This window comes from Muntiacus reevesi, chromosome 9, assembly GCF_963930625.1.
Source record: "Muntiacus reevesi chromosome 9, mMunRee1.1, whole genome shotgun sequence".
NCBI classification, from domain to species: domain Eukaryota; kingdom Metazoa; phylum Chordata; class Mammalia; order Artiodactyla; family Cervidae; genus Muntiacus; species Muntiacus reevesi.
In genome coordinates this window covers 47,403,062-47,428,334 of record NC_089257.1, presented here as the reverse complement: position 1 = coordinate 47,428,334, position 25,273 = coordinate 47,403,062, and the positions used below count along the sequence as shown (strand labels likewise).

The following is a 25,273-nucleotide window of genomic DNA, read 5'->3' as shown; positions in this document are numbered from 1 at the left end:
CATAGATCAGGAGACTGAGGTCTACTTGTGGGGCCAGAGCGCTGCCTCCCACCCCACACCCTGGCTGTAGGCAGCCCCTGCCTTTGCCTCAGTGCACCTAGAAATAAGCATGAGCAATGTCCACACGTGTCAGAGGGATAGGCCAAGAAGCTCTGGGCTATGGGCTCCTGCCTTCCATCTCTGGAGGCTCTGGGGCATCCAGCCCCCATCCCCACTCCATCTTGGGTAGGATTTTAAATGGTTCTTTGCAGATGGACTGGAGGGAGCCTTACCTTTTCTGAGCTTTGGGATCTCTGGTCCTGGACAGTCTTGGTCCTGCAGTTGCCCGGAGCCCACCTCGTCGAAACTCGGCCACCCCTGGGGCATCGGTGTTGAAGTTTCCTGACTGAGTCCTTCGGATCCTGTGTGGACAGGAATCCATGGAGGCCGTCAGAGGGCAGGCTGGAAGCCCGAGGTCAGTGCACTCCCCCTACACAGGGCCTCACAAGCCACACCCAGGGCTCTGCTTGGCCCCGCTTCCCAGTGCCTCCCGAGGGCCAGCATCAAGACCCAGCCTCAACTCTAACCCTGCCTCTGGGATGGGGCCCCTCGCCCTGGGGGGTCAAGGTGCAGGTTGCTGCCTAGGAGGAGGCCCCAGTTTCTGCCTTATTTTGCAGACTGGGTCAGCAAGGCCAGCAAAGACTCAGCACTGTATCTTCAAAGATCACTTAACACACAGACTGAGCCCTGAGGAGGAAGAAATTGGTCTCAGCCATGCATCTCCCCCAAAGCACATGAGGCATAAGCTGCAGAGGATGTTCTCAGGGTCTGTGGGATGGACTGACGCCTAAAATGAATGACATGTAAGGCAACTGGCTATACTTAAGGGGTGCTTTTCATAGTTCTCCTTCTCTGGGCCTTAAAAAATAACTCAAAGTCTTCTCTCTACATGTAACCACTGTGTACTTACTGCTGTTCCAACATCTAATTAAATGGGGGGGTTATGGAGACACTTTGCTCAGCCAAGAATATTAATTCTAAACAATGTAATTAATGATCATCACCACCAACTTACTTTCCCCAGAACTTCTTGATGCCTCTGGGGCTCCGTTTACCATCTGATGTCAGGGGAGACTGGGGGCTGGACTCGGTGCCCGATGACAGGGATGAGTCATTGGCCACGGCAGTGTCATCCCAGCCACTTTCTGTGTCTCCTGAAAGAATGAAATGACAAGTGAATGACAAGCAGGAACCTGACCTCTGCAAACCTTCTCCCCGAGCCTGGGCCATTCCCTCAGTGGGAGTCGGGAAGAGTCTGCCCAGCCCTGCTGTCAGGGCAGAACTTTACAGCAAGATGTCAGAGACCAGTAGGGGCCCAGGCACACTCCAGGTTTTCTCTCTGGGGAGTTGGTGAGCTTAAGACTTCAAATCTGGGTGAGCAAACGTCTTCAAATGGGGGCCCAGTACTTGTAGGATAACTCCAGCAAGGAGCTTCCTCTCTCTCCCCCCAGGGAGACGCGGGAGTGCAGGCAGCAGGGGAACCTGGCTGAATGTTTGGGAAAGGGAGGGTGTCCCAGGAGGCAAGCAAGGGCGTCTCACTCTCCACCTCACCTGGAAGGGTACAGTACCTAATACGGGGGCACTGACACTCCGGCCACGGTCTCCAGCCAACCAAGAAGCAGAGAAGCCACATGAAGAAGCAAGAGAGGCCAAAGTCCAGCCCAACAGAGTTATAGGGAAGCAAAGAAATAAACAAGAGTCATCGAGCAAGAGGGAAAAACTCAAACAGAAAGAAAAATAATCCCACAAGGAAGGGTGGGGGTGAAGGGTGACTGAGCCTGATCTGCAGGGTCACTGCAGTGAGAGGGGACCAAATGCTCCTGGTGCCACTTCCTGGCAGGTAAGGCATCCACACATGGAGGGAGAGGGGCAGCTGTGGGGGCCAAATATGCCAGGCCACCCACTGCTCTTGTGCACATGCCAGAGCTCACTCAGATCAGACTACAATGATCCAAAACTGCAGGAAAGTCCACAGCCTGAGTGTCGCTAGGACACATTCACTCAAGCGCTTATCTGGACTTTCTGCAGTTAAAGGCAGTACTGGCCAAGGGCAGAAGCCTGTACATTGGCGGGCTCGGGAACAGCCAGGGATGAGGAGTCAGGGGTGGGGAAAGCTCTGTCAGGACCAGAATGCTCCCTTCTAGGCCCCCCTGATCTGCTGCTGCTATTGGAGAAATACAGCCTGTTGTGCAAAGACCTCCATCAGATCCTAAGCACCAAAAGGCTACTGGTGGACTGGCATCCTCGCCCACTGACCACTGACTCCACTTCTCTAAGAAAATGCTCTTCCTTGGAAGAGCACATAATATCACCCTGCTGGTAAGAGGGAGGCTGCAGAGAGGAAGGCAGAGACAGAACAGAGATCAGGAGGACAGAGGAGGAATAGGAAGGGCCAGGGAGGGTGGAGGGTGGTGTCTAGCAGGGAGGAAAAGAGGAAAAATAGGAAGGTCAGGAAGGAGTCAAGAGAGGAGGAACAGAGGAGAAGAGAAAATGGGGGTAGAATAATTACAGGTGGAAAGGTGGGTATACACCCTGATTCTCTGGGGCCTGGGGTGTTTCTGGAAGGCAATAGTGAGCCCAGAAAGACAGCCATCATCTCCGGACATGGGATCACCCTGAGGTACGACTAGTCCCGTCCTCCCACCCCCACTGCTCTCCAATTGTGGGCTGAGGTGGGGAGGGTGCAGGGACCTCGTGCAACAATGGAAGTGCCAAGGCCGAGGCACCAGAAGCCACCAGCCTGGGGTCTGGACACTCACTCAGCCTCAGCGGGCTGCTCCCTGCAGGCTCCACTGGGGAGGCGGTAGATGGAGACTTCGCAGCCTCTCCATTGGGCGTGGCTCCTGGAAGCTTCCCAGGTAAAGTGGGGTACTTGTGCTCCGCCAGGAAAGGGCCATCCTAAGGGAAGAAGAGGGAGGGAGATGTTGAATTAGCTGTCACTCTCCACCTCAAGCCCAGTTAGGAAATCTCTGGATGCAGGAACAACTCCTGTTCTCCAAGAACCATTTGTAAACTGAGGCCAACTCAAAGACCCCTCAAAGGTGATTTAGTCCAGGCCAGGCAATAGGACCAGAGCTCCGAGAAAGAAAGAAACTTGCCCAAAGCCACATAGCAAGATGGGGACAGAGTCAAGCTTGAATTGAGGGCTGACGGAAGCCATGTCTGAACAGGAGGCTAAGCCTTTGCCATCTGGCCTTGTGCTTAGAGGTTAAGGAATCAATAGCCAAGAATTACCCTTCAAGCTCTCTAGGCATACAAGCCAGAATTCCAATAAATGTTATACCTATTGCTTCACCTTAGTAGATAATGTTATCTATTGATCGTATTTATATATCACAATAGTTACTCTGAAAGGTAGCAGGGTAAGGTGAAGTGAGAAGGTTAGCACACAGTCAGGGGAGGCGTCCATAGAAAGCGGGTCAGAGGGCCACCCGCCAGCACGGAATTCCCTGGGAACTTGGGATCACAGTCTGCAAGAGGTTCAGCCCCAGGGCAGTGGGCCCTGGCCATGGAAAGAAAAGTTGATTTCAAGATGAAGAATTGCACTTAAAAAAAAGAATTGCACTTATTTGGTCAAGAAGGATTTAATGGGCCCTAAACCCACAAACCTGAGGGAAACACGGTAGTAAATTCACTTGAGTGAAAAGAAAAGAGAAATTAAAGCACTGTTACCAAGGGAATCAACTGTGGATCACTTGATGAGACGCAGAAATAGAAAAGAAGAGAGATGAAACCAATTTCAAAAAGAACAAGTCAGAAGAGTAGTGGGAGACTTCAGTGACTGCGATATCTTTCATTTAGTTAAAAGCCAAGTGCCCAGTAAATTTCTGAATTCAGTTTCCTCATAAAGGCATGCCTTAGAAATTGTTTGAAATTCAATTTAGTCATTGAACACTGAATACTAATCCTATATAAATCAGCTCAGGAGAGAGATGAGAATAATGGGCTAACTTTTCAAGGGATTCTGAAGGAACTGGCTGGTAAAGAAGAAATAACTGGAACTTGAAGAGATGGAGACCACACAGTTTTTAAGTTCATGATGACCCATGAGGGACAGATTGGACCTGTTAAGACTTGTGGTCAACAGCAACAGTTTCCAAATACCAGCCCCCACACAGACTGGTTCATGATCACCTGGGACACTTGTAAATATAAAAGCCCAGGTCCCACCGCACCCATGAATCAGCCCCTCTGGGAGTGCACCCTGGGAGTCTGTGTTTTTAACATGCATCTCAGATTACTCTGACGTACAGTCAGACCCGGGAACCACTGACTGTGGGGAAGGCGGCATTCAAAAATTGTCGAGAACTGAAGGGCATGACTCCAAGTTCCATATTGTACAGGAGACATGAGAGTAGGGAAGGGTTCAGAAACAGGCATCCGGTCATATCATCATACACACTCCTCTAAGACAGGGCAGAGACAGCCAAGGCTACACCCATGTGGGCTGCCCTAGGAGCTTGCTGAAGAGCTGAGACTAACAGAGGGCAGAACCTTGTGTAAGATGGCTTCAAAGGCAGCTCAGGCACGTGAAAAAGACAGTAAAAGGACCAAGGGCACCAGAAAGGGCTCTCAGCTCTGCTCAGCCAAGAAGAGGTGCTGGGAAGGAAGGACTCAGGGCTGGAGAAGGTGATGCAACATCAGGACACAACACAGGGGAAACAGAAATGCCCGAAGCCACTCCTGCATTGCAGTCTCTGAGAAGAATGACCCTGGTTAGGGGGGTGGAAATCCCGGGCAAGGAGCAGCAGACGGCAGATTACCCCGCTGCCCTGAAAGAGCACAGACGCAGCGCACCTGAGCAGGAGAGCCTAGGCTGGGAGTCAGGCCAACTCGGGCCAAGTTCTTTCTCTTTAGCCCCCCAGAACCTCAATTTTATTGCTTCTAAACAGAGAACAGCAATTCCTGCCCCTGGCCTAGCACACAGGACACAGAGGCACAGAGAATATCACACACCTGAGGTCTACAGTGACAGCAGTAACGGCAAGATCAGTCCTTGGAGCGAGGAAGGCAGGGGGCAGACCCCATCTACATAGGGGCTAGTGTGGTCCAGGCAAGACATAGAGGACTCACTGCTTGCTCCAAGGATATGGAATAGGACCTTTAAGGGTCTATGAGCTGTGCACAAGGGAAGATGATAACTGAGAGAGGGCCTGAAGGACTCCAATTCCAGAGCTGTCAGGAGCAGGGGAGACTGACTCATTGCATGGACTCCACAGGGAGAGCCTATCAGTGGAGGCACACTCAAGGGAAGTCCAGACATGCATCTAACAGGGCTGGAGAAGAACACAGAGGGTGTCTTACAATGTCATGAGCTCTTAGTCAGAAAGCAAAGGCCAGACACCCCTGTGCGGGGACAGGGGGTGCAGAAGGATCCATGCCCCTGTGCTGAGTGAGCCCTTGGGTGCTTTAACCATGACTTATCACTACAGAAAGGGCGAGAGCTGTCTCACTCTTCTGCTTGTGTGCTGAGATCATAACAACTTCCTCCCCAGAGATCAGAACAACTCTGCCTTAAAGATGGATTTCCCAGAGCCTATAAGACGGGGAAGATAAGAAGTCCTATTGCACAGATAAGGGAGATGAAAGCGCAGGATCCAGCTGAGGGCACGGAAGAAGAAAGCAGGAGAAGTTTCATCTTTCACCCCTTACAGGTAACATATTTTAAGGTTACTAAAGCTGTAACTTGCTAAATGAAAAGACTAGCAATGTGAAATGTGAAAGACTTGTGTCTCTATTGTTGAACTTGATTTCCCTTAAACTTGTTTCATTTTTAAAAATAGAATTTTTTTCCTGGGGCAATATTTCCCCATTCCTGTATAACTTTGTGTGACACTGATACTTACTCAAGAGAGCCCATGGTACCTAGTGTTTTTCACTTCTCTAGTGTTAGAATATCTTTTTGTTTTTGTTGAAGATGCAAATGAAGTATGTATATGCATAACATGTTGAATTCACTTTTGTGCCATTTTTGTGAATATAGTAATTGATACAACTTTTTGCATATGTCGGAACTGATTTTACACATCAGGTGATGGAGGATGTGCCAGATGGAAACCCAAGAGATTCCACACAAAGCTCTGTGTGTAGAGCTGTGTATAGAAAGAGTGGTTTATGGTCTTGGGCTTCTAGAATATCACACTGAAATCTTCATTCAGTTTGCCATCAGTAAGTGTCTACTTTTGTGACTGACATCTGTGACTTTCAGGGGCCTTGTTCACTTATGATATGTTGCCCAGCAATCTACTTAATGTTAAACCGTGGGTAGAACATCCATTGATAATTTTATGAAACTGCAAGTCATATAATCTATAAATTTTTTAAACATATAAAAATTTTATTTTCAGTCAACTTCAGGATTTTAGAATAAAAGTCTGTGAATTTTCACACTCAAAAAAAAAAAAAAAGACTAGCAAGCAGTGCAGCCTCATACAGACAACAGGGACATGCAGTTAATGTATAATACCTTGGGTTCTACCACTGGGGAGGGCTGGTTCCCACCGACACACTATGGGATGGCAAGGAGGATTTCAGTTATGTGGAGAGAAAGAGACCTGCATTAGTCACGGCAGCAACTCAGGGCCACCTGCCGGCCTGAATCTGCAAGGTTCACCCCTCCCTCCCTCCCCATCTCTATGTCAGATCAACACAATCTGTGGAGGGAACACAGGTCACTGTCCAAGCACATGGACAGACATCCCAGGCAGCTGCTGCAATCTGACCGGAGGGAGCCTAAGGCACGTGATGGGAACAAAGCCGCTGCGGGCTCCTGCCTTCCTGGTTTCACCCTGCATCACCAGGGAGCCGGGCCCACTGCTGGACCCCAAGGGATCTATGCAGTAAGGTCACTGGGGTGCTCTACAGGGCAGCACCCCTGTGTGTCCAATGACCCCGCTGCCCAAGAATCTGTGATCCTCCTCTCCAGCACCAGGGCACACATGTGGGCAAGGGCTAGCCCCATAAAAGGAGCCACAAAGCCCACCTCATGTTTTTTAGACTCTTTAAGAAGCTTCCTCTCCAATCTTCTACTTTATTCCATAACCCACTTCCAGGGTCATCTTTATCCATCTTTATATCCTCATTTAAAACCTCTGCAACACTCCAAGTGCCCTGGGGAAATAGGGCCAGGATTTAAGAACTCTGGCTCCTCTGACTCCCACCTCCAACCTTACCTCCTCCTGCTCCCCAAACCATTTCCCCAAACCTGCCCATGCCCATCTCAGCATCTTTTCTCATCAACTCCAGGCAGCGTGTTCTGACTCACCCTGCCTCTAGGATGCCTTGGACCATAGCTGACCTGTTTTCTCAAAATGTTCATGTAATTCCTGCCTCCCCAGCAACTTGATAAAAGCCTCCATGAGTAGGGACAGCACCTGACCTTTGTGTCCCAGCACTGTGCTGACCTCAAAGAAATAACTCAATCATCTTTATGGATAGACTGATGGACTGACCTTGTCCACAGATTCACTTCTCAAGTCTTCGAGACTACAAGAGAGTTTTTTCTGAGCCCTGGAAAAACACAAAAGAAAATAAAAAAGGAAACAGTTACTGAAGAAGGAGGAACATAGTATCATTCGTGCAGAGGACATTTCAACATTTAACTGGTATTCTATCTTGGGCTCAGAGTCAAGGTCAGGAAAAACTCAACACCCTCTCATCATAACCCGTTACACATGAGACTGGCCCACTTTGGGGACGGCCTCGTCTGACAATATGTTTGTGATGCATGAGAACATCACTGAAATCCAAATCAAAGATCCTTGGCAGTCCTCAAAGAAACAAGAATACACAATTCAGTGGCATCAATGGGTGCTGGCTGTTGTGTGGTCATAAGAGAAGGCCAATGTCTGTGGAGTCAAAAGAGAGGAAAAGTGGCCAACACTGCCTTGTCTGTGAGTGAGAGAGTAATCCAGCGGGGGAGGAGGTGGAGGGAGTGGAGATGAGCACGTCGGCCACAGCTCCAAAGCTTTACCCACTGGGATCCTCTGTTCCCCTGCTCCAACTCTGTGAGAACTGAGCAGTCTGCTCAGAGGAATTGGCTTTCTCAGGCACTATTTTGCAGAGAAGGAAACCAATTGGATAGAGAAGCGGCAACACCACCCATAGTCACAAGGGTTACCTGTGACAAGTCTCCTTGGCAGTGATATTTCTCAGTTCATATGAATAAATCAGCATTGGTTGGTACATTAGTCTCTTATGAGTCTAGTCAGTGTGAGTCACTCAATGTTGACTTCATTCTGAGTGAACTCATCAACCAAATTTCTTATTCTGCAAAATTAAGAATTGGCCAGTCGCCATCCTTGACATGACTGCTTTCCTCTGAGGCTAACAGCTCAGGAACAATGGCTTTATGGAAAATGGGGGGTTCTGAGCGCCTAGGCTCTGGGGACTCAGCGCCCTTCTGGGCAAACTCCCGCCACTTGGCTGAAAGACAGCCTGCCCTTGGCTGTGGAGCTCCACATCCTAGCTCCTTGGAAACGTGTTCTGAAGAGCTGACCTCGTCAACTAGGAGTGGTTCATTTTCTAGGGTATCAGTCAGGAGGCAGTTGGTGACCACATAGGCCAGCCCACAATAAGCTCATTGCTGTGTGAAGCTTCCTCAGAGCAACTGGCTCAACCTCCCTGTGAGGAGAAAAGGTCTTTCCTGGAGAGAGAGTGGATTATTGCCACAGGACTGGACTCCCTCTGAGAGCGGGAGGGACATTCCAGAGGGGCGGGCGGGAATGACAGGCACACCGCACGGGGTGCTCTCCGCTCTGAGGAGCCCCCGGCGGGCACAGAGAAGGTGCAGCCCCCTCCTCCCCGAGGCCCCAAGCCCTGGCCAGGTGTCCGCTCAGTGACAAGAACCCGGACCCTCAGCCTGTGGGGAGGGAAGCCCTTCCGCAGACAGGGGAGGTGGGCATGGTTCGTGACTATGCTGCCATTTTGGCCCCGTTGTGGCCGCTGCTGGGGCCTGAGTGCTGCCCTGACGGTGGGAGGGCAGGTGGGCCCAGGACGTGGTGGCTGTGATCACTGCCTCGTCTGGAGCCCCGAGAGGGGCCTGAGAGCACAGCAGCTCCACAGAAACTGGGCCTCCTACCTGGTTTCCAGTGATTTCTGTGGTAGTGGGGGTGGCCCCGCCGTGGGAGAGCTGCCTCTTGGAGACACCTGCATGGGAACCAGAAGAGTCACTGCAAAGAACAGTTACTGCCTGGAGACCGGCCACCATCCTTTCCCCTCGTTTGGACAATTCCTCCTGGGGAGGTACATCTCCTGCTCTGGGTATAGCCACAGGGGCAACAATACTGGTGCCCTGCTTTTTTAAGATGCCAACAAGAAAGATACATTGAAAGCCATGGCCAACGTGCCTCTCCTCCTAGGGCCCAAGCTCACATCCTTGCAGTAGAGTCCTGACAAGTTAGTCCTGACACCCGAATGCCTGCGCCCTGCCCTTCTCAGCTTGGCTCGGAGCCTTTCCTTCATTCAGCGAGCCACTCTGCACCCTTTCATTAACATTCCTTCGTGTAACTTAGCCAGAGTGGATTTCTGCTTGTAATGAGCAATACTGTAATTCATACAGTCAATCAACAAACAGGAGCAGCATCTACTGCCTGCCAGGCCATCAGGGAGGTGGGTGAGTCAATTAGGATAAAAGATCAATGCAACACCTCCTATAATATATTAGTAATATGGGAACAGAAGGGACCCTTCTCATTGGTGGGAAGGTCAGGGAGTCTTCAGAGGGGAGAAACTTAAGCTGAATCTTGAGAGATGAGAATGGGCTTAGCAAGAAAATCAGAAAAGCAAAAGTATCACAGGTGGAATGAACGTGAGCCAATGGTGGTAGAGAAGGATGCAATTTAATGTCTTCACTGACTCTAAGGGCTGTCTTTCTTTGGAGCCCAGTATCTTTTTCAGCTACATATAAAGAACCCTAGCATCATAGTATGTAGTGTTGTTAAAGCCTGAGCTTTTGGGTTCAAGTCCAAGTTCTGCTGCCTACTTGCTATGTGACCTAGAACAGATTACTTACCCTCTCTGAGCCTCAGCTGCAGCACAATAAAAGAGGAACCCCCAGTTGGGTGTCATGAGGCATAAATGAGGTGAGTCACGTACAGTGCTAATCACAGGGGTGACTCGGGGGTACTGAATATCAGTTACTGCCATTATTGCCAGCAATCTGGGGTGCTCGCTCTGACTACCTAACTGGGCCACCAGGTGACACATTTGCCCCTCCCTTAATTTAAACAGTTGAGCTGGGCTAAGACCCTCCTCAGTGTGACTGTTCTGGAGTTTTAAGAACTTTTAAAATTCTGGGCTGAAGTCCCTCCTCCATCTGAGATCTGTAACTACAAGTTTATTGGCCCAGTGTTATCTAGACTATGTCCAGAGACGGCCATAGAACTGGACCAAATTTTAAACAAGAGAAAAGGAAATCTGTATGCTGGCTACAGGGAAGAGAGGTTGTCTGTGAAACAGGAATATATCACTCCAAAATTTCATTATCCCTCCCAATGTGCAAGATGCATTCATTCATTAAACAAATATTTGTTGAATCCTACTGGGTATTGGGCATCACTGCAGATCCTGGAGAGACAGTGGTAAATAAAAATAACCCTTTGGTCTATGCTCATATTCCAGAGAGTAAAGGCAAAAATAAACAAAGAAACCAATTGAAAAAGAAAAGTTGGGACTGGTGGCTCAGTGGTAAAGAATCCACCTGCCAATGCAGGAGACACGAGTTCTATCCCTGGTCTGGGAAGATTGCACATGCCACGGAGCAACAAAGTCCATGCACCACAACTACTGAAGTTCATGCGCTCTAGAGCCTGTGCTCTGAGACAAGAGAAGCCCATACACCACAACTAGAAAGCAGCCCACACTTACTGCAACTAGAGAAAAGTCCTCACAGCAATGAAGTTTAGAAAAGAGAAAAGAAAATTCCTATCCTCAGAAGTCTAGTATCCACTATGCTGTTCTCTCCAACAGGAACACAGGCCTGTGCCCCGGCTCCTCCCACCCTCAGTGTCTCCCCAAAGCCTCTGGGGTGACTCCACTGATTTAATTTTTTTACCTGCCAAGATTTATACCTGGCAGGTTCCTAATTAGATCCTCCCCCAGGTTCAGGGCAAGCTCCCAGGGCCTGCCGAAACCCCACATCATTAATGGAAACACAGTACCTCTGATTTAAATAGGTCTTCGGGGCCTTTATTTGCAGCGTTCCAGTTTCTGAAACCTCCCTCCAGTTCCTCCTCATTGATTGAGAGAGTTCTTTCTGAAGGCCCTGGAAGCATTAATGCAGATCATTACTACCACATGGCTTGTTTAAAAACCTAAAATTGTGCCACAAAATTCAAACACTGTCTCTCCTTCATTAAGAGGGACAAAGAAAAACATTAAGGGACCTTAAAAGTGTGATTCAGAATATTCATTGGAGCATCTGAGCAAGGGCTTCCAGGAGCCCTTTCAAGGTCAAAGCTCATGCTGGGGGACCAAGAGAAGTCCCCACCCCCCAATTATTCCTCTTCAATCTTCTCATTCCTTGGCCACAGGCACTCAGGCCCTGACCTGTCCCAAGATCCAAAAGGATTAGAGGAAATCAGCCTGTGACATGTGTGCAGGGCTGGCGGTGGCCCTGGGTGACAACCCGTCAGTCACAACCCAAACTAGGGGTTGGCTTTTCCCCAAGAGGCAGCAGCAGCTGAGCCTGAATGAGAGGTTCCTGAGCACCCTCAGCAGCCTCTCCTGTGAAACACCTGCTTCCTCGGGATCGGGATCGGGAGCCTGGGTCAACAGTGGGACCAACAAGGGTCAACGGCGGGACCAAGAAGGCAGGCAGTCGGGCATACACCCCAGGGGGCCCACACAACACAGATGCTGCCCGAGTGTTGCATTCACTCTGGGCAGCAAGTATGAAACACAAACAACTCTCCCTGCCCCGTGACTTCCTATGGGAACCCAAGTACCCAGAAACTCAAAGAAGGCTCCCCAAGTGTCCTGGCAACAGCTAGGGATGCTTTTAGATTCTCCAGGAAGTGGACAGGCTCTAAATCCCAGTTAAATTGCCTTCGGATCCAGGTTAGAGAACACTCACTGCCTCTAAGAAGTATGCCAGGGAGATGCATAGATATCCTAACGGTGGGGATTCCCAATGGTTCAAGTTGGTGGCTTTCTTTTCTTAATGATCTGGAAGTTTAGTCCTTGGAAGTTCTGAACTGTCTGCCATTTGACAAAATTTCTGGAAATCAAGAGTTGCCAATTTCCCACCACCCAGGGCAGTCTAACCAGCTCCATCTTCCTTCAGAGCATTTTTCCAAATGAAGATGAAGACTCTTCTGGCAGGACTGTCCGGCATTTAACACAGTAGAGATGGAGTATCTTGGGGAGAGGATGGCAAGCTCCCCGCTGCTCTTACCTTGGGTTGCCATCACGATCTCATTCACCCTTCGGTACTGGTTTAACAGCCCAGTAAGCTCCTCTATCCGACGGTCCTGTCACAGGGCAAGACAGATTTCCAAGTAAACAACAACGCTGGCACCTGAGGCGATTTGATTTGGGGCCCAGGCTATGTTCTGGGCACAAGGAAAGGAAAAGCTGTGTGGAACCTCTAGAACACTTCAAAGGGAAACAGTGTCCAGGCCCTGGGTTCTCAGTGGTCTGCCTCCTTGGCTGCCGTAAGCACTCCTGCTCTCCCTAAAGGCTATGAGTCCGGTATCTACTTATAAAACAATCCCTGTTTGATACAGCCTTCGAATGGCTCAAACATTTCCTGAAGCAGGAATCTGTCTCCCTACACTCCTGATGTAGCCATTGAAATCTGCCTCCTGGTCCAAGTATTGTCCTCTAGTTGCTTGTTTAGTCGTTCAGTCATGTCTGACTCTTTGCGACCCAATGGACTGTAGCCCGCCAGGCTCCTTCTGTCCATGGGATTTCCCAGGCAAGAATACTGGAGTCGGTTGCCATTTCCTTCTCCAGCATATCTTTCCAACTCAGGGACTGAACCCGTGTCTCCTGCTTGACAGGAGGATTCTTTACCACTGAGCCACATGGGAAGCCCATTGTCCTCTGGAGCTACATGCAAAAAAAAAAAAAAAAAAGACTAAAATAAAGCTGTCGTATTTATCTCAATACCTTAGGAGTTTGAGATTCCTTACATAACAGAGGAAATTCCCAGAGGGGATCAATTCTTCCCCAGCAAAGGCTGGGGACTTGGGATGACACACAAATTTCAGAGGTAGATAAACTTGGGTATGACCTTGGCTTGGCTATCTGCTGTTACCTGACCTTGGGCAACACTACTTAAGCACTTTGAGTCTCGGTTTCCTGGTCTGTAAAATGCAGGGCTGTGATCCTTAGAGCGGACCTTTGTGCCAGATAGGTACTCTGGCACAGAGTATGGAAGTGGCTATGTTATGATTGTGCAGGGATTCAACATGAAGAACAAAGAAGGCTGATGGGTCTGTCGCCAGTTTTATGAAGGGTCTATCACCAGATCATGAACATGGGGGATTGGTGGGTGGCTCTCAAGGTTTGTTAGGAGTCTGAGCAACAGCTATGACATAGGCAATAACTTCAGTGTATTTTTTCCCCCAAACAAGCCTTAACAGACATGGCTTTATTCTGCCTTTGAGAGATTCCATTTAAGTAAAACTCCCAGGCATCAAAGTCAAAAGCAGGTAACTGAGCCGAGTTTCTAGGAAGCAGAGGTGGATCTCCTGACACTTCCCTGAGTCAGTGTCCTGATGGGCACAACCCTGCCCAAAGTATCAGAGACCAGAAGGGACCAAAGAGAACCAGAAAAGTCATCAGGGAAAGGATAGGGCCGCTCAGTGGCCATCTTACCTTATCTTCATTGGCAACAAGCAAAGTTTCCATCCCCATTTTCAGACGTTGAATTTCTTGGTCTAAAAGAATTTAAGTGTAGGAAGAATTATTTATATAAAATGCAGACAACTAGTTCTACCTGCTAAGATGCTACAACTTTCTGTGTGAATAAATTATACATCACTCCTTACTTCTTCAAAGAGCCCATGATGGTGTCTGGCACACAGTCTCATTAAATATTTGTTGGATAATTGAACAAATTGACCTGGTATTTTGTCTTCTCTTTATAGACATTTTTTTTGGGGGGGGGGGGTGGTGACAAAATGTCATTTACTAAAGGGTGTCGTAAAAGAACTCCCAAACTTTTTACAACTGATATCCCAGAAGAAAATTGACATTTATCCTTTATAATTTGAGTAGGGATGGACTTGGGCTGCTAACTAATTTCAGAGAGAATCAAGAATCACACAGTCCCATGGATTATACCAGAGGAGAATTTAAAACAAGAAGATAAAGAGTCTCCAGCCAAATGGAGACAGGGAAAGAATGATTATGTAAAAAGAGCCAAGTACTTGGCTCAATTAGGAAAGGCATAGTCAGAATTGACTAACAATGTTTAATTGGATCTATAAATACATTGAAACAAACTCTACAGTCAAGGAAAACAATCTTAGTTCATCGTAAACCTACAGAATTTCCCTTTGTGCCCAGGGGTCTTTGTCAGTCTGTAGTAGATGACAGTTGGCCTTCCCCCACTCTGGACCCAACAGAGACCCTCTGGAATTCTTCACAAACTATCTGGAGAGCCAGGTCAAAGGACAAAGCCCAAAGGGCCTGGGAGTCATTCCGCCAAATATGGAGGTCTAGGAATTAGCACATAGTTTTTCCAAAACAAAGCCCAATACCCATCCCAAACTGGCTTTTACAGAGAATGGGTATGTCTACATAAGTAAAGTTCAGGAGACAAGGGGACAAAAGTATGAATGGGCACCCCATCTCTCTGGATGCTTGCTATAGCCAACAAGAGCAGGAAGAATGGATTGATGGACTTTGTGTAAACAGATGTAAGGATTCATTTTTCAGAGGAAGGTATAGAGTGCTTCTTGGTGTCTTAGGCTCTTGGTGGTTTGTGGAGAGGAGGGTGGTAAGCTCCAGATGAAGCAAATCTTGATGCTTTGGGCAGGGCCTAACCGGACAAGGCCCTAAAGATCAGCTCCGGGAGGTACCCCAGGCAGGGCCTGGAAAGTCTGATCTGTGGGGAGGCATAGGGTGTAGGGGGAAGCCTGCCTGACCTGAAATCATGGCCTGGGGAGCTCTCTATCCAAGTTTAGCATCATAGACAGTCTAGAGTGTCTTAGTGGTCTGCACGCTCCACATTAGACCATGGGAGATAGATGACACCCTCAATGGCTGGTGAAGACACTGAGAAAGGCTGGTGGAGGGATGAGCAGATGGGTCACTGTTTCCTTCTCCAGCCTAAGCCAGTTTCCAGGGCTGCATGGCTCCCCACCCCAGCCAGGGATCAGAGCTAAGGAGTGCTGAGGAGACTCGGTAGTGGAGCCAGTTCACAGGGCCACGTGACCTCCTGCAGCAACACTCAGCAGCCTGAGGGCAAGAGGAGAAGCTGGAAGGTGTGTGATTATCTTGTATGCAAGGCAAATAGCTGCAAATATCAAATACACATTAATAAGAATATTTGAGGATCCAGCCTCTATTTTTAATCAGCAAGACTTGAACTCCTTAGGGACCATTCACTATCTTTCCATTTATTCAAAAAATATTCCTTGGCAGCTGTGGACTGAATGCTGTGTGAGGCTCTGTGGATATGCTCTCAGGTAAGACAGTCACAGTCCCTGCCACCAAGGAAGGACAACAGTCTATTCAAAGGGACTTTGCAAAACACAACACTGGTTATAATAAGTGCTATGAAAGAAACAACAGGAATACTGAGTCTGAGAAAAGTAGGGGCACCTAGTTGAGGTGGGATGGCCAGGATAGGTCTTTCCAAGAGGTAACACTTAAGTTGAGATCCAAAGGATGAGAAATGACAGGCTTTACAGGCCTGTGCGTGCACACACGAACACATACACATATACATGCACACCACGTGCCTCCTCACACAACTGTTCACATACCCAGAGACTCAGAAGCCCACTTATAAGAGAGAACCCAGGCCAAGGGGCGACTGCACTGTCACGGACTAGCCAGTTACCTTTCTCTGTGTGGTCACTGTGCAGAGCTGCGGACCTGGAGAGCTGGCTGTGCAGACGCTCAATTTCTGCATCCTTCAGGGCCACCTGCTCTTGTAGCTGGGCTACCTCAGCCTGGAAGAGAGAAAGGCATCCGACCAGCTCAGAGGGACCACCAGATCATGACAAAGCACTTCCAGTCAGAAATCCAGGGCCCACGGGTCCTAGGACCCGTTAGGAAGTTAACAGGTCAGAGCAAAGTAGCCAGAGGCGAGCAGTGAGAGGTGTTCACCGCCCTCCCCACAAGGTGGCACTCTGGGGAATGAACGTGCTCTTCCTGGCCATTCTGGACACTGGCCCTCCCCTCCCCTCTCCACCTCCCCACCCTGCCCTCACCATCCTAGCTGCTCTTTCTCCTGCTTCCTCCTCCCTGACTGGACTGGACTCTTTCCCTCCCCTGCCTTCTGTAATCCACACACCACTGAGGCCTGAGGAGGTGTGTGTGTGTGAAATCGGAGGGCTGCCCTTGGTCCGAAGAGGAATACTCTCTTTCTGGACATGGTCTCTCTTCCTCCCAAGATACTCCTGCGACAGCATGTATGTACACCACTGTAACAAGTACGTGCATCTTTCATTTTTCCACCCCTTACAGGAAATACAGTGGAAAGCAAATCACCATGAGTAGATAATGAGTGAGCCGAGAGTTCCCTCCCTCAAACTCTGCCACCCTGAAAGCACAGCCACTGCCTCAGCCCAACTTCAGGCACCGATGCTCCTTTCCCCAGATGTAATTACATACAGGCACTCAGGTATGCTGAGTGGCATACTTGTGTAAATCAAGCATATGAGTACAACACAGGTGCTAACACACATTCATGTAGGCAGGTACACTGGGTAGTACCCAAATGTCTACCGAGTACAGCAGATTAAATTTCACACATAATAGGAGGTGAGGTTGTTCCTGGGGCTTCCCAGGTGGCTCAATGGGTAAAGAATCTGCCTGCAATGCAGGAGATGCAGGCAGACACGGGTTCAATCCCCAGGTCAGGGAGATCCCCTGGAGGAAGACATGGCAACCCACTCCAATAATCTTGCCTGGAGAATCCCATGGACAGAGGAGTCTAGCAGTCTGTAGTCCATGCAGTCACAAAGAGTCGAATACAACCAAGCATGCAGGCACACATGAGGTTGTCCCTGCCTTTCATACTCATGAGAAGATCAGAACTGGGTGGGTCCCATCCTAAGAGGTACACTGGCTTTGGAGTCAAACAAACTTGGATTCTCTCATTTCCTAGTTGGGTAAGTGGTTTAGCTTTTCTGAGTCTTGGTTCATCTACAAAGTCAGGAGAATAGCTTTTAGCTCATGGGCTGTAGTGAGGAGTAAATATGATAATGGTTACAAACAACTTAGCCTCATGCTTGGTAGACAGTAAGTCCTCAGTCAGTGCTATCTATTGCTGTTCTCATCCTATTCCTTCCCTTATGGATAGCTACTTAGTTCACTGAACATCAAGGCAGACTAAGAAAGGGGGTGAGAACTGACTCCCAGCCAGACAACAGCACACACAGCAACAGCGTCTACCTGAGCACCCCTCCCCCATGTAGCCCAATGGTGTCCCACCTTAATTCTGCAAAGTTATGGTATGGACTTGTCCTTTCATGAGGTCATCTTTGAGCATCTCAAGTAACCAAATGATCACTGGCCTGTTGGTGGATCTTCCACCAAACATTCCTGTGTTCAGTGTCAGGACACATGGACGGAGTGTCCGCTTTCCATTGACTCCATGCTCATTGCATTCTTACATCAACCCTCACTCAGTCCTCACAGGAAACCAAGGGATGAAGAACTATCCCTGTACATCACTGGGGAGAAAGCAGGAGCAGTGAAGGATTCGACTGAGGATAGACAGATGAGGGCTGCTCTTATGGGGCCAGGGCACCCAGAGCCTACCTGCAAGGGTCTGGACAAACCTTCCATGATGTCCCTAACTGGGACTGTGTGAAAACAAAGAGGTGGCAAGGACTGGGTTTCCTGACCTGAAGCCCCTACAGAGCACTGTCCCTCTGCTTGGCTCCCACCCACAGAGCACGGGCAGCCAAGGCCAGACGTGCCAAACGGTTTGTGGAGACTCGCAGTCAGGGGGCAGCTTCTCACAGCTAACTCATGGGCTTATAATTAATGGTGACAGTAGCTTCAGAAAACACTAGCATTGTGTGCATGGGTGCTAAGTCGCTCCAGTGGTGTACGACTCTGTGCGACCCTATGGACTGCAGCCCACCAGGCTCCTCTGTCCATGGGATTCTCCTGGCAAGAATACTGGAGTGGGTTGCCCTGCCCTCCTCCAGGGGATCTTCCTGACCCAGGGATTGAACCTGCATCTCTTATGTCTCTTGCACTGGCAGGTGTGTTTTTTTAATCACAAACGCCACCTGGGAAACCCCTTAGCCCTGGGACTCTACCCAAATTCATCTCATTTCTACAGTGAAAAATGAAAGTATTAGCTCAGTCATGTCCAACTCTTTGTGACCCCATGGACTGTAGCCTACCAGGTTCCTCTGTCCATGGAGTTCTCCAGTAGAATACTGGAGTGAGTAGCTATTCTCTCCCTTCTCCAGGGGATCTTCCTGAACCAGGGGTCTCCTGCATTGCAGGCAGACTCTTTACTGTCTCATTTCTTTAAGGGTCAGGCTAATCTTGGAAGATAGTCTCTTTTCTTGCACCTTCTACACCCATTTCTACCCTTCTTCGCAGATAGGGTGAAAGCTAGTTTCTGCTAGGAATCCACATGCCTGGTTCTTGTCTGCAGGCCCCACAGTGGACACCAGTGATGTCCAGGGGCCTATCTATCAAGGCAGAGCCCAGGCTCTTCTCTCTGAGGCCTGCATCTGGGTGAGGTCATTTATTTACAACTCTACAGACCAACTGACTGGGTGCCCCTTCCTGTATGCCAGTTTTCACAGAATAGGCCAGAAATGACAGGTGCTTTCTTATGCTGAGAGAGGTATCTGTTCCAAAGCTGGGAAGTCTACAACAGCGCAGAGGCCCTGCATCTGACCATCAGAAGAAGTACGATACTTCCATGGCCACTGAGACTGGAGCTGTGTGGTAAGAGGTTTGAGACAAAGTCACGCAGACTGGCACCAAGCAGAGACGGGGGGCTCCATCTCCCTTAATTAAACCCAGGGACCAGGCCCTATAGCCACTGCACTGCTTCATTTATGGACTGAGAAGCTTTGCATAGAAAACTAAAGAACTTTAACAAACAAGACAGGTTTCAATTGCAGGGAATTAGGATGACAGAATGACACAGACCTAGATCAAAATCTCACCTTGGCCACTCTGAGCCTCAGTTTCCTCAGCAGAAAAATGAAGATAATAAATCAACAGACCTCACTGGGTTACTTTATGGCCCAAATGAGAAAACGTGTGCAAAGGGCTTGACACATCCTGGCACGAAGAGGGGTTCCAGACCTGGTGGTTATTAAATAACCCATAGTATCTCAAAGGTCTATGTGCCAAGGCAGAGCGTTTTGGTGATTTAAGAGCTACTTGGTTTTAGAATAGAAGGCGGGGTATATAACTTCAAAGGTTTCACCAAGACAAGACTTGCTTGAGTGGATCATGGTGATGGAAGGTTCTGAGATGTTAGACAAATGGTGCAATCAGAACTGTGGACTGGGACTCGTGGAGCATACAAGGGACACTTAGATAAAGACAGAGCAGTAAGTGAACAAGCAGATTGTCCAGCGCTGCTGCTGAATAGCTATAAGATCTGGGGAAAGTTACCTAACTACTCTGTGCCTCAGTTCCCTCATCAAGAAAGTAGTTAAGAAAATTATTTACACTTATACATACATCAACATGATATTCAGAGTTTTTTTTTTTAACAGTATGGTATACAATTATGAATAAATTATCAACACCAAAAATTAACAGAGAGACACCCCCCCCCCAAAAAAAAAAAACAGAAATGCCTGGAAGGAAATATTAATAGTAGTTAACTCCTGGGTGGTATACAAGTGATTTTTACTCCTTTAAATTTTTGTGATTTAAAACTTATCTCTAATGATTATTGTTTTTATAATCATTTAAGGTTATAGTAAAATAAAGTATAAACTAGATGTTGAAAAAAAAATTCTAAGATGAAAATGGGCTTCCCTGCTAGCTCAGTTGGTAAAGAATCCTCCTGCAATGCAGGAGACCCCAGTTTGATTCCTGTGTTGGGAAAATCTGCTGGAGAAGGGATAGTCTACCCACTCCAGTATTCTTGGACTTCCCTTGTGGCTCAGCTCGTAAGGAATCCGCCTGCAGTGCAGGAGACCTGGGTTCAATCCCTGGGTTGGGAAGATCCCTGGAGAAGGGAAAGGCTACCCACTCCAGTATTCTGGCCTGGAGAATTCCATGGACTGTATAGCCCATGGGGTCTCTAAGAATCAGACAGGACTGAGCGACTTTCACTTTAGCAGTAAAATGAAAATGCCTATGGGACTATCTGGTGACACCTGTGGGTGGCGTTGCAGAGCTCTTGGTGGAAAGGCAGGCGTGTGTGTGCACCCTAGGTAGCCCAGGCCAGTTCCTCAGGCAGGAAAGCTGCTTCAGGGTTTTAAGGCTTCCTTCCCTCAACCCCAGATGTCCTTCCTCTGCCCCCAAGGAAGTCTAACTCTGTAATTTAATGTGAAATTTCCTACTGCTTAAGTGCAAGTTAATTCAAAACTTTAAAATACAATGTTCTGGCCAAAACAATAAATGTGTGGGTTGAATCCATTTCAACTAGTAGAGAAAATGAAGGAAGAAACAAAAGAGGGAAGGATAACACTTATTTTGCAAAAATAATATATCACTGGTATCATTTAAATAGCAAGCTCCTCAATTCAATAGAAATATGGTTTGGTTAAAAAAAAAAAAAGACAAGTACATATTTTTAGGAATTGCTAAAAATAAAGCATGCCTCTTTTTAGTAACTGATTACTAGAGGGACTGCTAAATTTAAAATAATGCAGCCAAGATAATGTCGGCATTCATCTGCCCTAAAACTCATCACTCATAGCGCCTCAGCCTGGGTGGGACACAGAGACTTTGTGACTTCAGCAACTCATAACCTCGGGGGCTTTCTCCAGGGGAAGAGCCCTCCTGGATTAGATTCATCTGCTTACACAATCTGCACTGTTGCCTGTGCATACAGTGGGGTCAATTCACATTTCTCAAGCTAAGGCTACTGCACACCCCAGGCTCAGACACAGACCCTCCCCACTGGGCTCAAAGCCTCTCCATAAACAGCAGGACTGCCTCTTACCTTGGTGGCCTTTAGTTTCCATTCATACTGATTCCGTTCATTTTCCAACTCTTCCACCTTGATTTTGAGGTGCCGGAGCTCCTGCAATAACTCCTAGACGAGTGAGGAAGACAGAGTTCTGATGGTTAAAGAATAGGGTGTTGCCAGGATCTACAACCCTGTATAAGAACATGCACAGAGGACGAAGCCAAGGCAGGAGCCACCATGTCAGGCTCTGCACTGTGGCTGGCTCTGATCTTTAGTGGCTGGTCCTTGTTTCAGGAAGAGCTGTGTGCCCATTACAAAACAGAGGCCTGGAGTTTCAGACATAAGGAAAAGAAAACTTTTTCTTTGTTCCCCTCCACCTTTCTAACATCTGCATTCCCGGTAGGGGGTGCCCAAACCATGCACACATATGTATAGGACAGGAGAGGTAGGGTTTGGGAGCAAGAGAAACAGAGATGCAAAAAAAAAAAAAAAACAAGCCAGCTTTGGAGGAGGCAGGGTGGTCGAGGAACCTAAAGGGAGGGTCAAGGGAGGAAGTGAAGTGACAAGCCAGGAGGATAGAAATCAAACACTGCAAGGACAAATGCTAAAGTGTGAAATGTAAAGGCTGGCCTGGGTGTTCTAGTTCTCGGTGTTCTAGAGGAGGGAGTTGGCTTGAAGAAAAGAGGAAGAGGGGAGGCATCTAGGGAAAGGGCAGAGAGGAAGCATGAAGGCAGACAGCCTGTTGGGCTGGAGCAGAGGATGGGCAGTTTTCAGTGGGAAATGAGGCCAGGAAATAAGGTGGGGCCTTACTGTAAAGGCTGTTGGATGAGAATATAAAGACTTCTGAAGCCATTCTTTAGATCGTATTATAGGAAGCCACTGAAGGTTGCTGACTGGGAAGGTGATATTTAAACAACTTGCTGATGTTGGAGCTGGAAATCAGGCCTGTTATCTTCTGACCCCAGGGCCCCTGCTTTGTACAGTACCCCTTCAGTAAAGACACCACTGAGCACCCTTGTCCCAAACCTAGGGTCCTTTAACAGACAAATGGTCCTGCTGACTGGTTTCATTCAGAAAAATTAGCATAAAAGTGATAGACTTTCATAGACTTCCTGAACTCCAGACTCATGTAACTTTCCACTTAACATCTGCACATGGATGGCATCTGGGCCTCTTCGAACTGTCACGGCCCAAGTGGAACTCTCAGTTCCCCCTTTTAGATATCCCTGTCTCGCTAAACAGCATCTCCATCTTGCGTCAGAAACTCAGGATCCCTCCTTGGCTTCTCTTTGGTCTTTCCTCCACATACATAATCTACAGACCTTGTAAATTCTACCTTCAAGGAAATTGCCTGAGTCTCTTGTTTATCTCCAACTCTACCATGGCTACTCTGATCCAGCAGTCAGTGCTGACAGCCTGGACAGTCTCTCTGCTGGCTGGTCCTCTGTTGCCTTGCCCTTATTGAATCCATTGGCCCCATGGCATCCAGGGGAACAATATGATTGAAGCACAAATCTGATCCTGGTCTTCCCTGCTCTTCAAAGGTCATGAACTTTCACCCATGACCAATACAGCCTGGCCTGACCCTGCACCCTGCCTGCCTCTCTCCCCAGTTATACTCCAGCCACACCCGTACTTCTTAGTTCCATCTGACTTGGGCCCTCACACCTGCAGCTCCCTCAGGTTAATCCTGTCAGGTTAATCCCTGTCCATCCTTCAGGCTGCTTTGAGCAAAGCTATCCCAACCTCCACACTTCCTCAGATCTCCCTTCTATACTCTTGTGGTATCTGTATCATCTTTTACATCATTTGCAATTAAACATTTACTGGTGTGACTGCTAATGGCTAGTTCCCCTCCTATATCGTGAACTCCATGAGCTTTGCTAACCTCTGGCACATAGTCAAGTATGCATTATTTCTTGATGAATGAACACATGCAACTCAAGCCATCTTTTAACTGACCTGGAGCTCTTTGCATTCTGAGACAATCCACCAGAAAGTGACATCGCTTCCACTTGAAATTTGTAGGAATGTTTACTAATTTTTTTTTTTTATAACTGAGGTGAACATTTGTTGCTGCCCTTAAAAAAAAAGAATGTCTTCCAAGCTAAGATTATTGCCTCCTTGATCTGCAACATTAGACTTTAAGGCCTGTTGTGACTTTTAGCAGATTCAAGATCATTTTCTGAGTCTAACTGTGCTTGAGGGGTACACCAGGCCTGCTGATGGCAGAACCCAAAGTGTGCGGGTTACTGCTGAGGAGTGGCCATTATGGGGACAGCAAGCAGGACCACCTCCAGGCTTGGTGACCTCCTGGGCCCAGTCTCTTCCTTCTCAGCTATTTGTTGCCCATCATGAGCTATAAACACTGGTGCTCACTCTCATTTCTCTTACAAGTCTTTCTGGGGTGACCTGCTCTCCATGGGGCCAGCACCTTGTCAGAGCGCCCCTTTCCAAATCTGCACCTCACCTTGACTCTTGTTTTGTTCCCCACCGAGCTCTGCCCCCTCACACCCAAGTCAGAGTAGAGATTTTCAACACGTCCCATAGTTGGATAAAATATCACAGCAACTTCCTACAGACATGGCTATCGTGACCTTGACCTTCCCAGTCCTCTTCAGTAGGGGGCCTTGGAGGCACAGGCTCATGGCTGTGCAGCTGCCATCACAAAACACTGGTGACACCAGTGTGAGGGGTCAAGTCCAGAATCCCAGTCAGATGCACTCCACAGGCCCAGAGGTGGTGAGATCCCTCAAATGTGATCATGTGAGGGAATTTCCCCCAGAAACTGAGATGATGACAGTTGTCAAATACATGGAAACTTGTGTTCTATTTTCTCACTGGGGATAAATCCCTTTAAATATAAACTTGAAAGGATTCTTTCATGATGCTATTTTTTTCTTAAATTAAAAAAAAAAGAAATCACATGAGACGGAGCTTCATTTAATTTCCCAGCCCAGGAGGAAGAGCTGGTGTCTGAGTCAGACCTGGGAAGGGAGCTCTTGAAGCTTCCCTTGATACGAATGCCCCATCATCTGGGGCACCTGACACACCTCACTCCCGGCCCCGAGGGAGACGAGTGCAGTCCCCGTCAGAGGGCTGGCCTCTCCTGCGCAGACCCTGCTGGGGGAGGGTCACAGAGCTCGGCTCATGTCCCCCACGGGGGAGTCCCAAGCTCTGCCCAGGAGTGACTGCAGATCCATGTTAAGCTAGCGCACACGGTTCTGGTTAGGAGATGCCCCGGCCCCTCCGCCATGAGCGCCCCACACACACATGCTCCCGTATACTTAAGTGTGGCGCCTACAGGTGACCCCTCCCCGTGGCCGCAGTCCTGGCCGCAGGGCTGGGGCCGGGCCGCGCCGCCGCCGGCCGCCACCTCCTCAGGGCAGTCCCTACTGAGAGAGGGGCGCTCTTGCATCTGCCTGTGGATGTCCAGCTGCAGCCTACACATCTGCTCCTGCAGCTCACTGATCACATTCAGAACCGACTGTAGGAAGGAAGAGAGAGGAGAAAAAAGCACTCAGGGTCAGTCTGCACTCACACACGGGAACTCCCTGGGAAAGCAGAACAGAAGGACAGAAGTGTGCAGCGGGGCACCCGGGGGTCACTGTCCAGCACCACCTGCTCTCTTCACAGGAACCAAAAGATGCGGTGTTTTCCCTCACCTGCCCCATCCGCAGGCCTGTCTTGCAATTTGAAAAACCCTCCCGGCAGTGCCTTCGTGCCATACTGGGGGCCATCATTACATGTCCGCGTCCGAGATGCAGAGTCCAGCAATGGCAGAGATGGGCGTACATATGGACACATCCCGTCTACACACACCAAATCACTCCCCAAACATACCAACACCTGAGTACCAGGGACACGCGGCACACAACACGTTCACAGGTCCCCAACCCTAAGCAATCCCTCACACCCAACACCACACCCGACTCCTCTGAAGCCTCAACAACGTTTTGGCCTTTTATGTCAACTTCGGAA

The 25,273-nt window shown here is 48.7% G+C and overlaps 1 protein-coding gene across 11 annotated transcripts in view; it reads right to left on the bottom strand.

Moving 5' to 3' along the window:
• Positions 1–25,273, bottom strand: part of PPFIBP2 (PPFIA binding protein 2) — a 161,060-nt gene that overhangs the window by 23,688 nt on the left and 112,099 nt on the right. For 8 of the 11 annotated variants that reach the window (XR_010664396.1, XM_065944479.1, XM_065944478.1 and 5 more), the window contains 12 exons: positions 24,597–24,779; positions 21,326–21,418; positions 16,055–16,166; positions 13,861–13,922; positions 12,434–12,509; positions 11,199–11,302; positions 9,119–9,186; positions 7,491–7,548; positions 6,506–6,547; positions 2,799–2,937; positions 1,055–1,193; positions 273–401 (listed from right to left, as the gene is read on the bottom strand). Coding sequence is in view for 10 of the 11 variants with exons in the window: in XM_065944479.1 (XP_065800551.1) it covers positions 273–401; positions 1,055–1,193; positions 2,799–2,937; positions 6,506–6,547; positions 7,491–7,548; positions 9,119–9,186; positions 11,199–11,302; positions 12,434–12,509; positions 13,861–13,922; positions 16,055–16,166; positions 21,326–21,418; positions 24,597–24,779 (1,205 nt within the window). In the remaining variant the exon portion in view is untranslated. Of the gene's footprint in view, positions 1–272; positions 402–1,054; positions 1,194–1,607; positions 1,641–2,798; positions 2,938–6,505; positions 6,548–7,490; positions 7,549–9,118; positions 9,187–11,198; positions 11,303–12,433; positions 12,510–13,860; positions 13,923–16,054; positions 16,167–21,325; positions 21,419–24,596; positions 24,780–25,273 lie in introns of all 11 variants that reach the window. The other 3 variants (XM_065944480.1, XM_065944487.1, XM_065944488.1) reach the window with 2 other exon arrangements.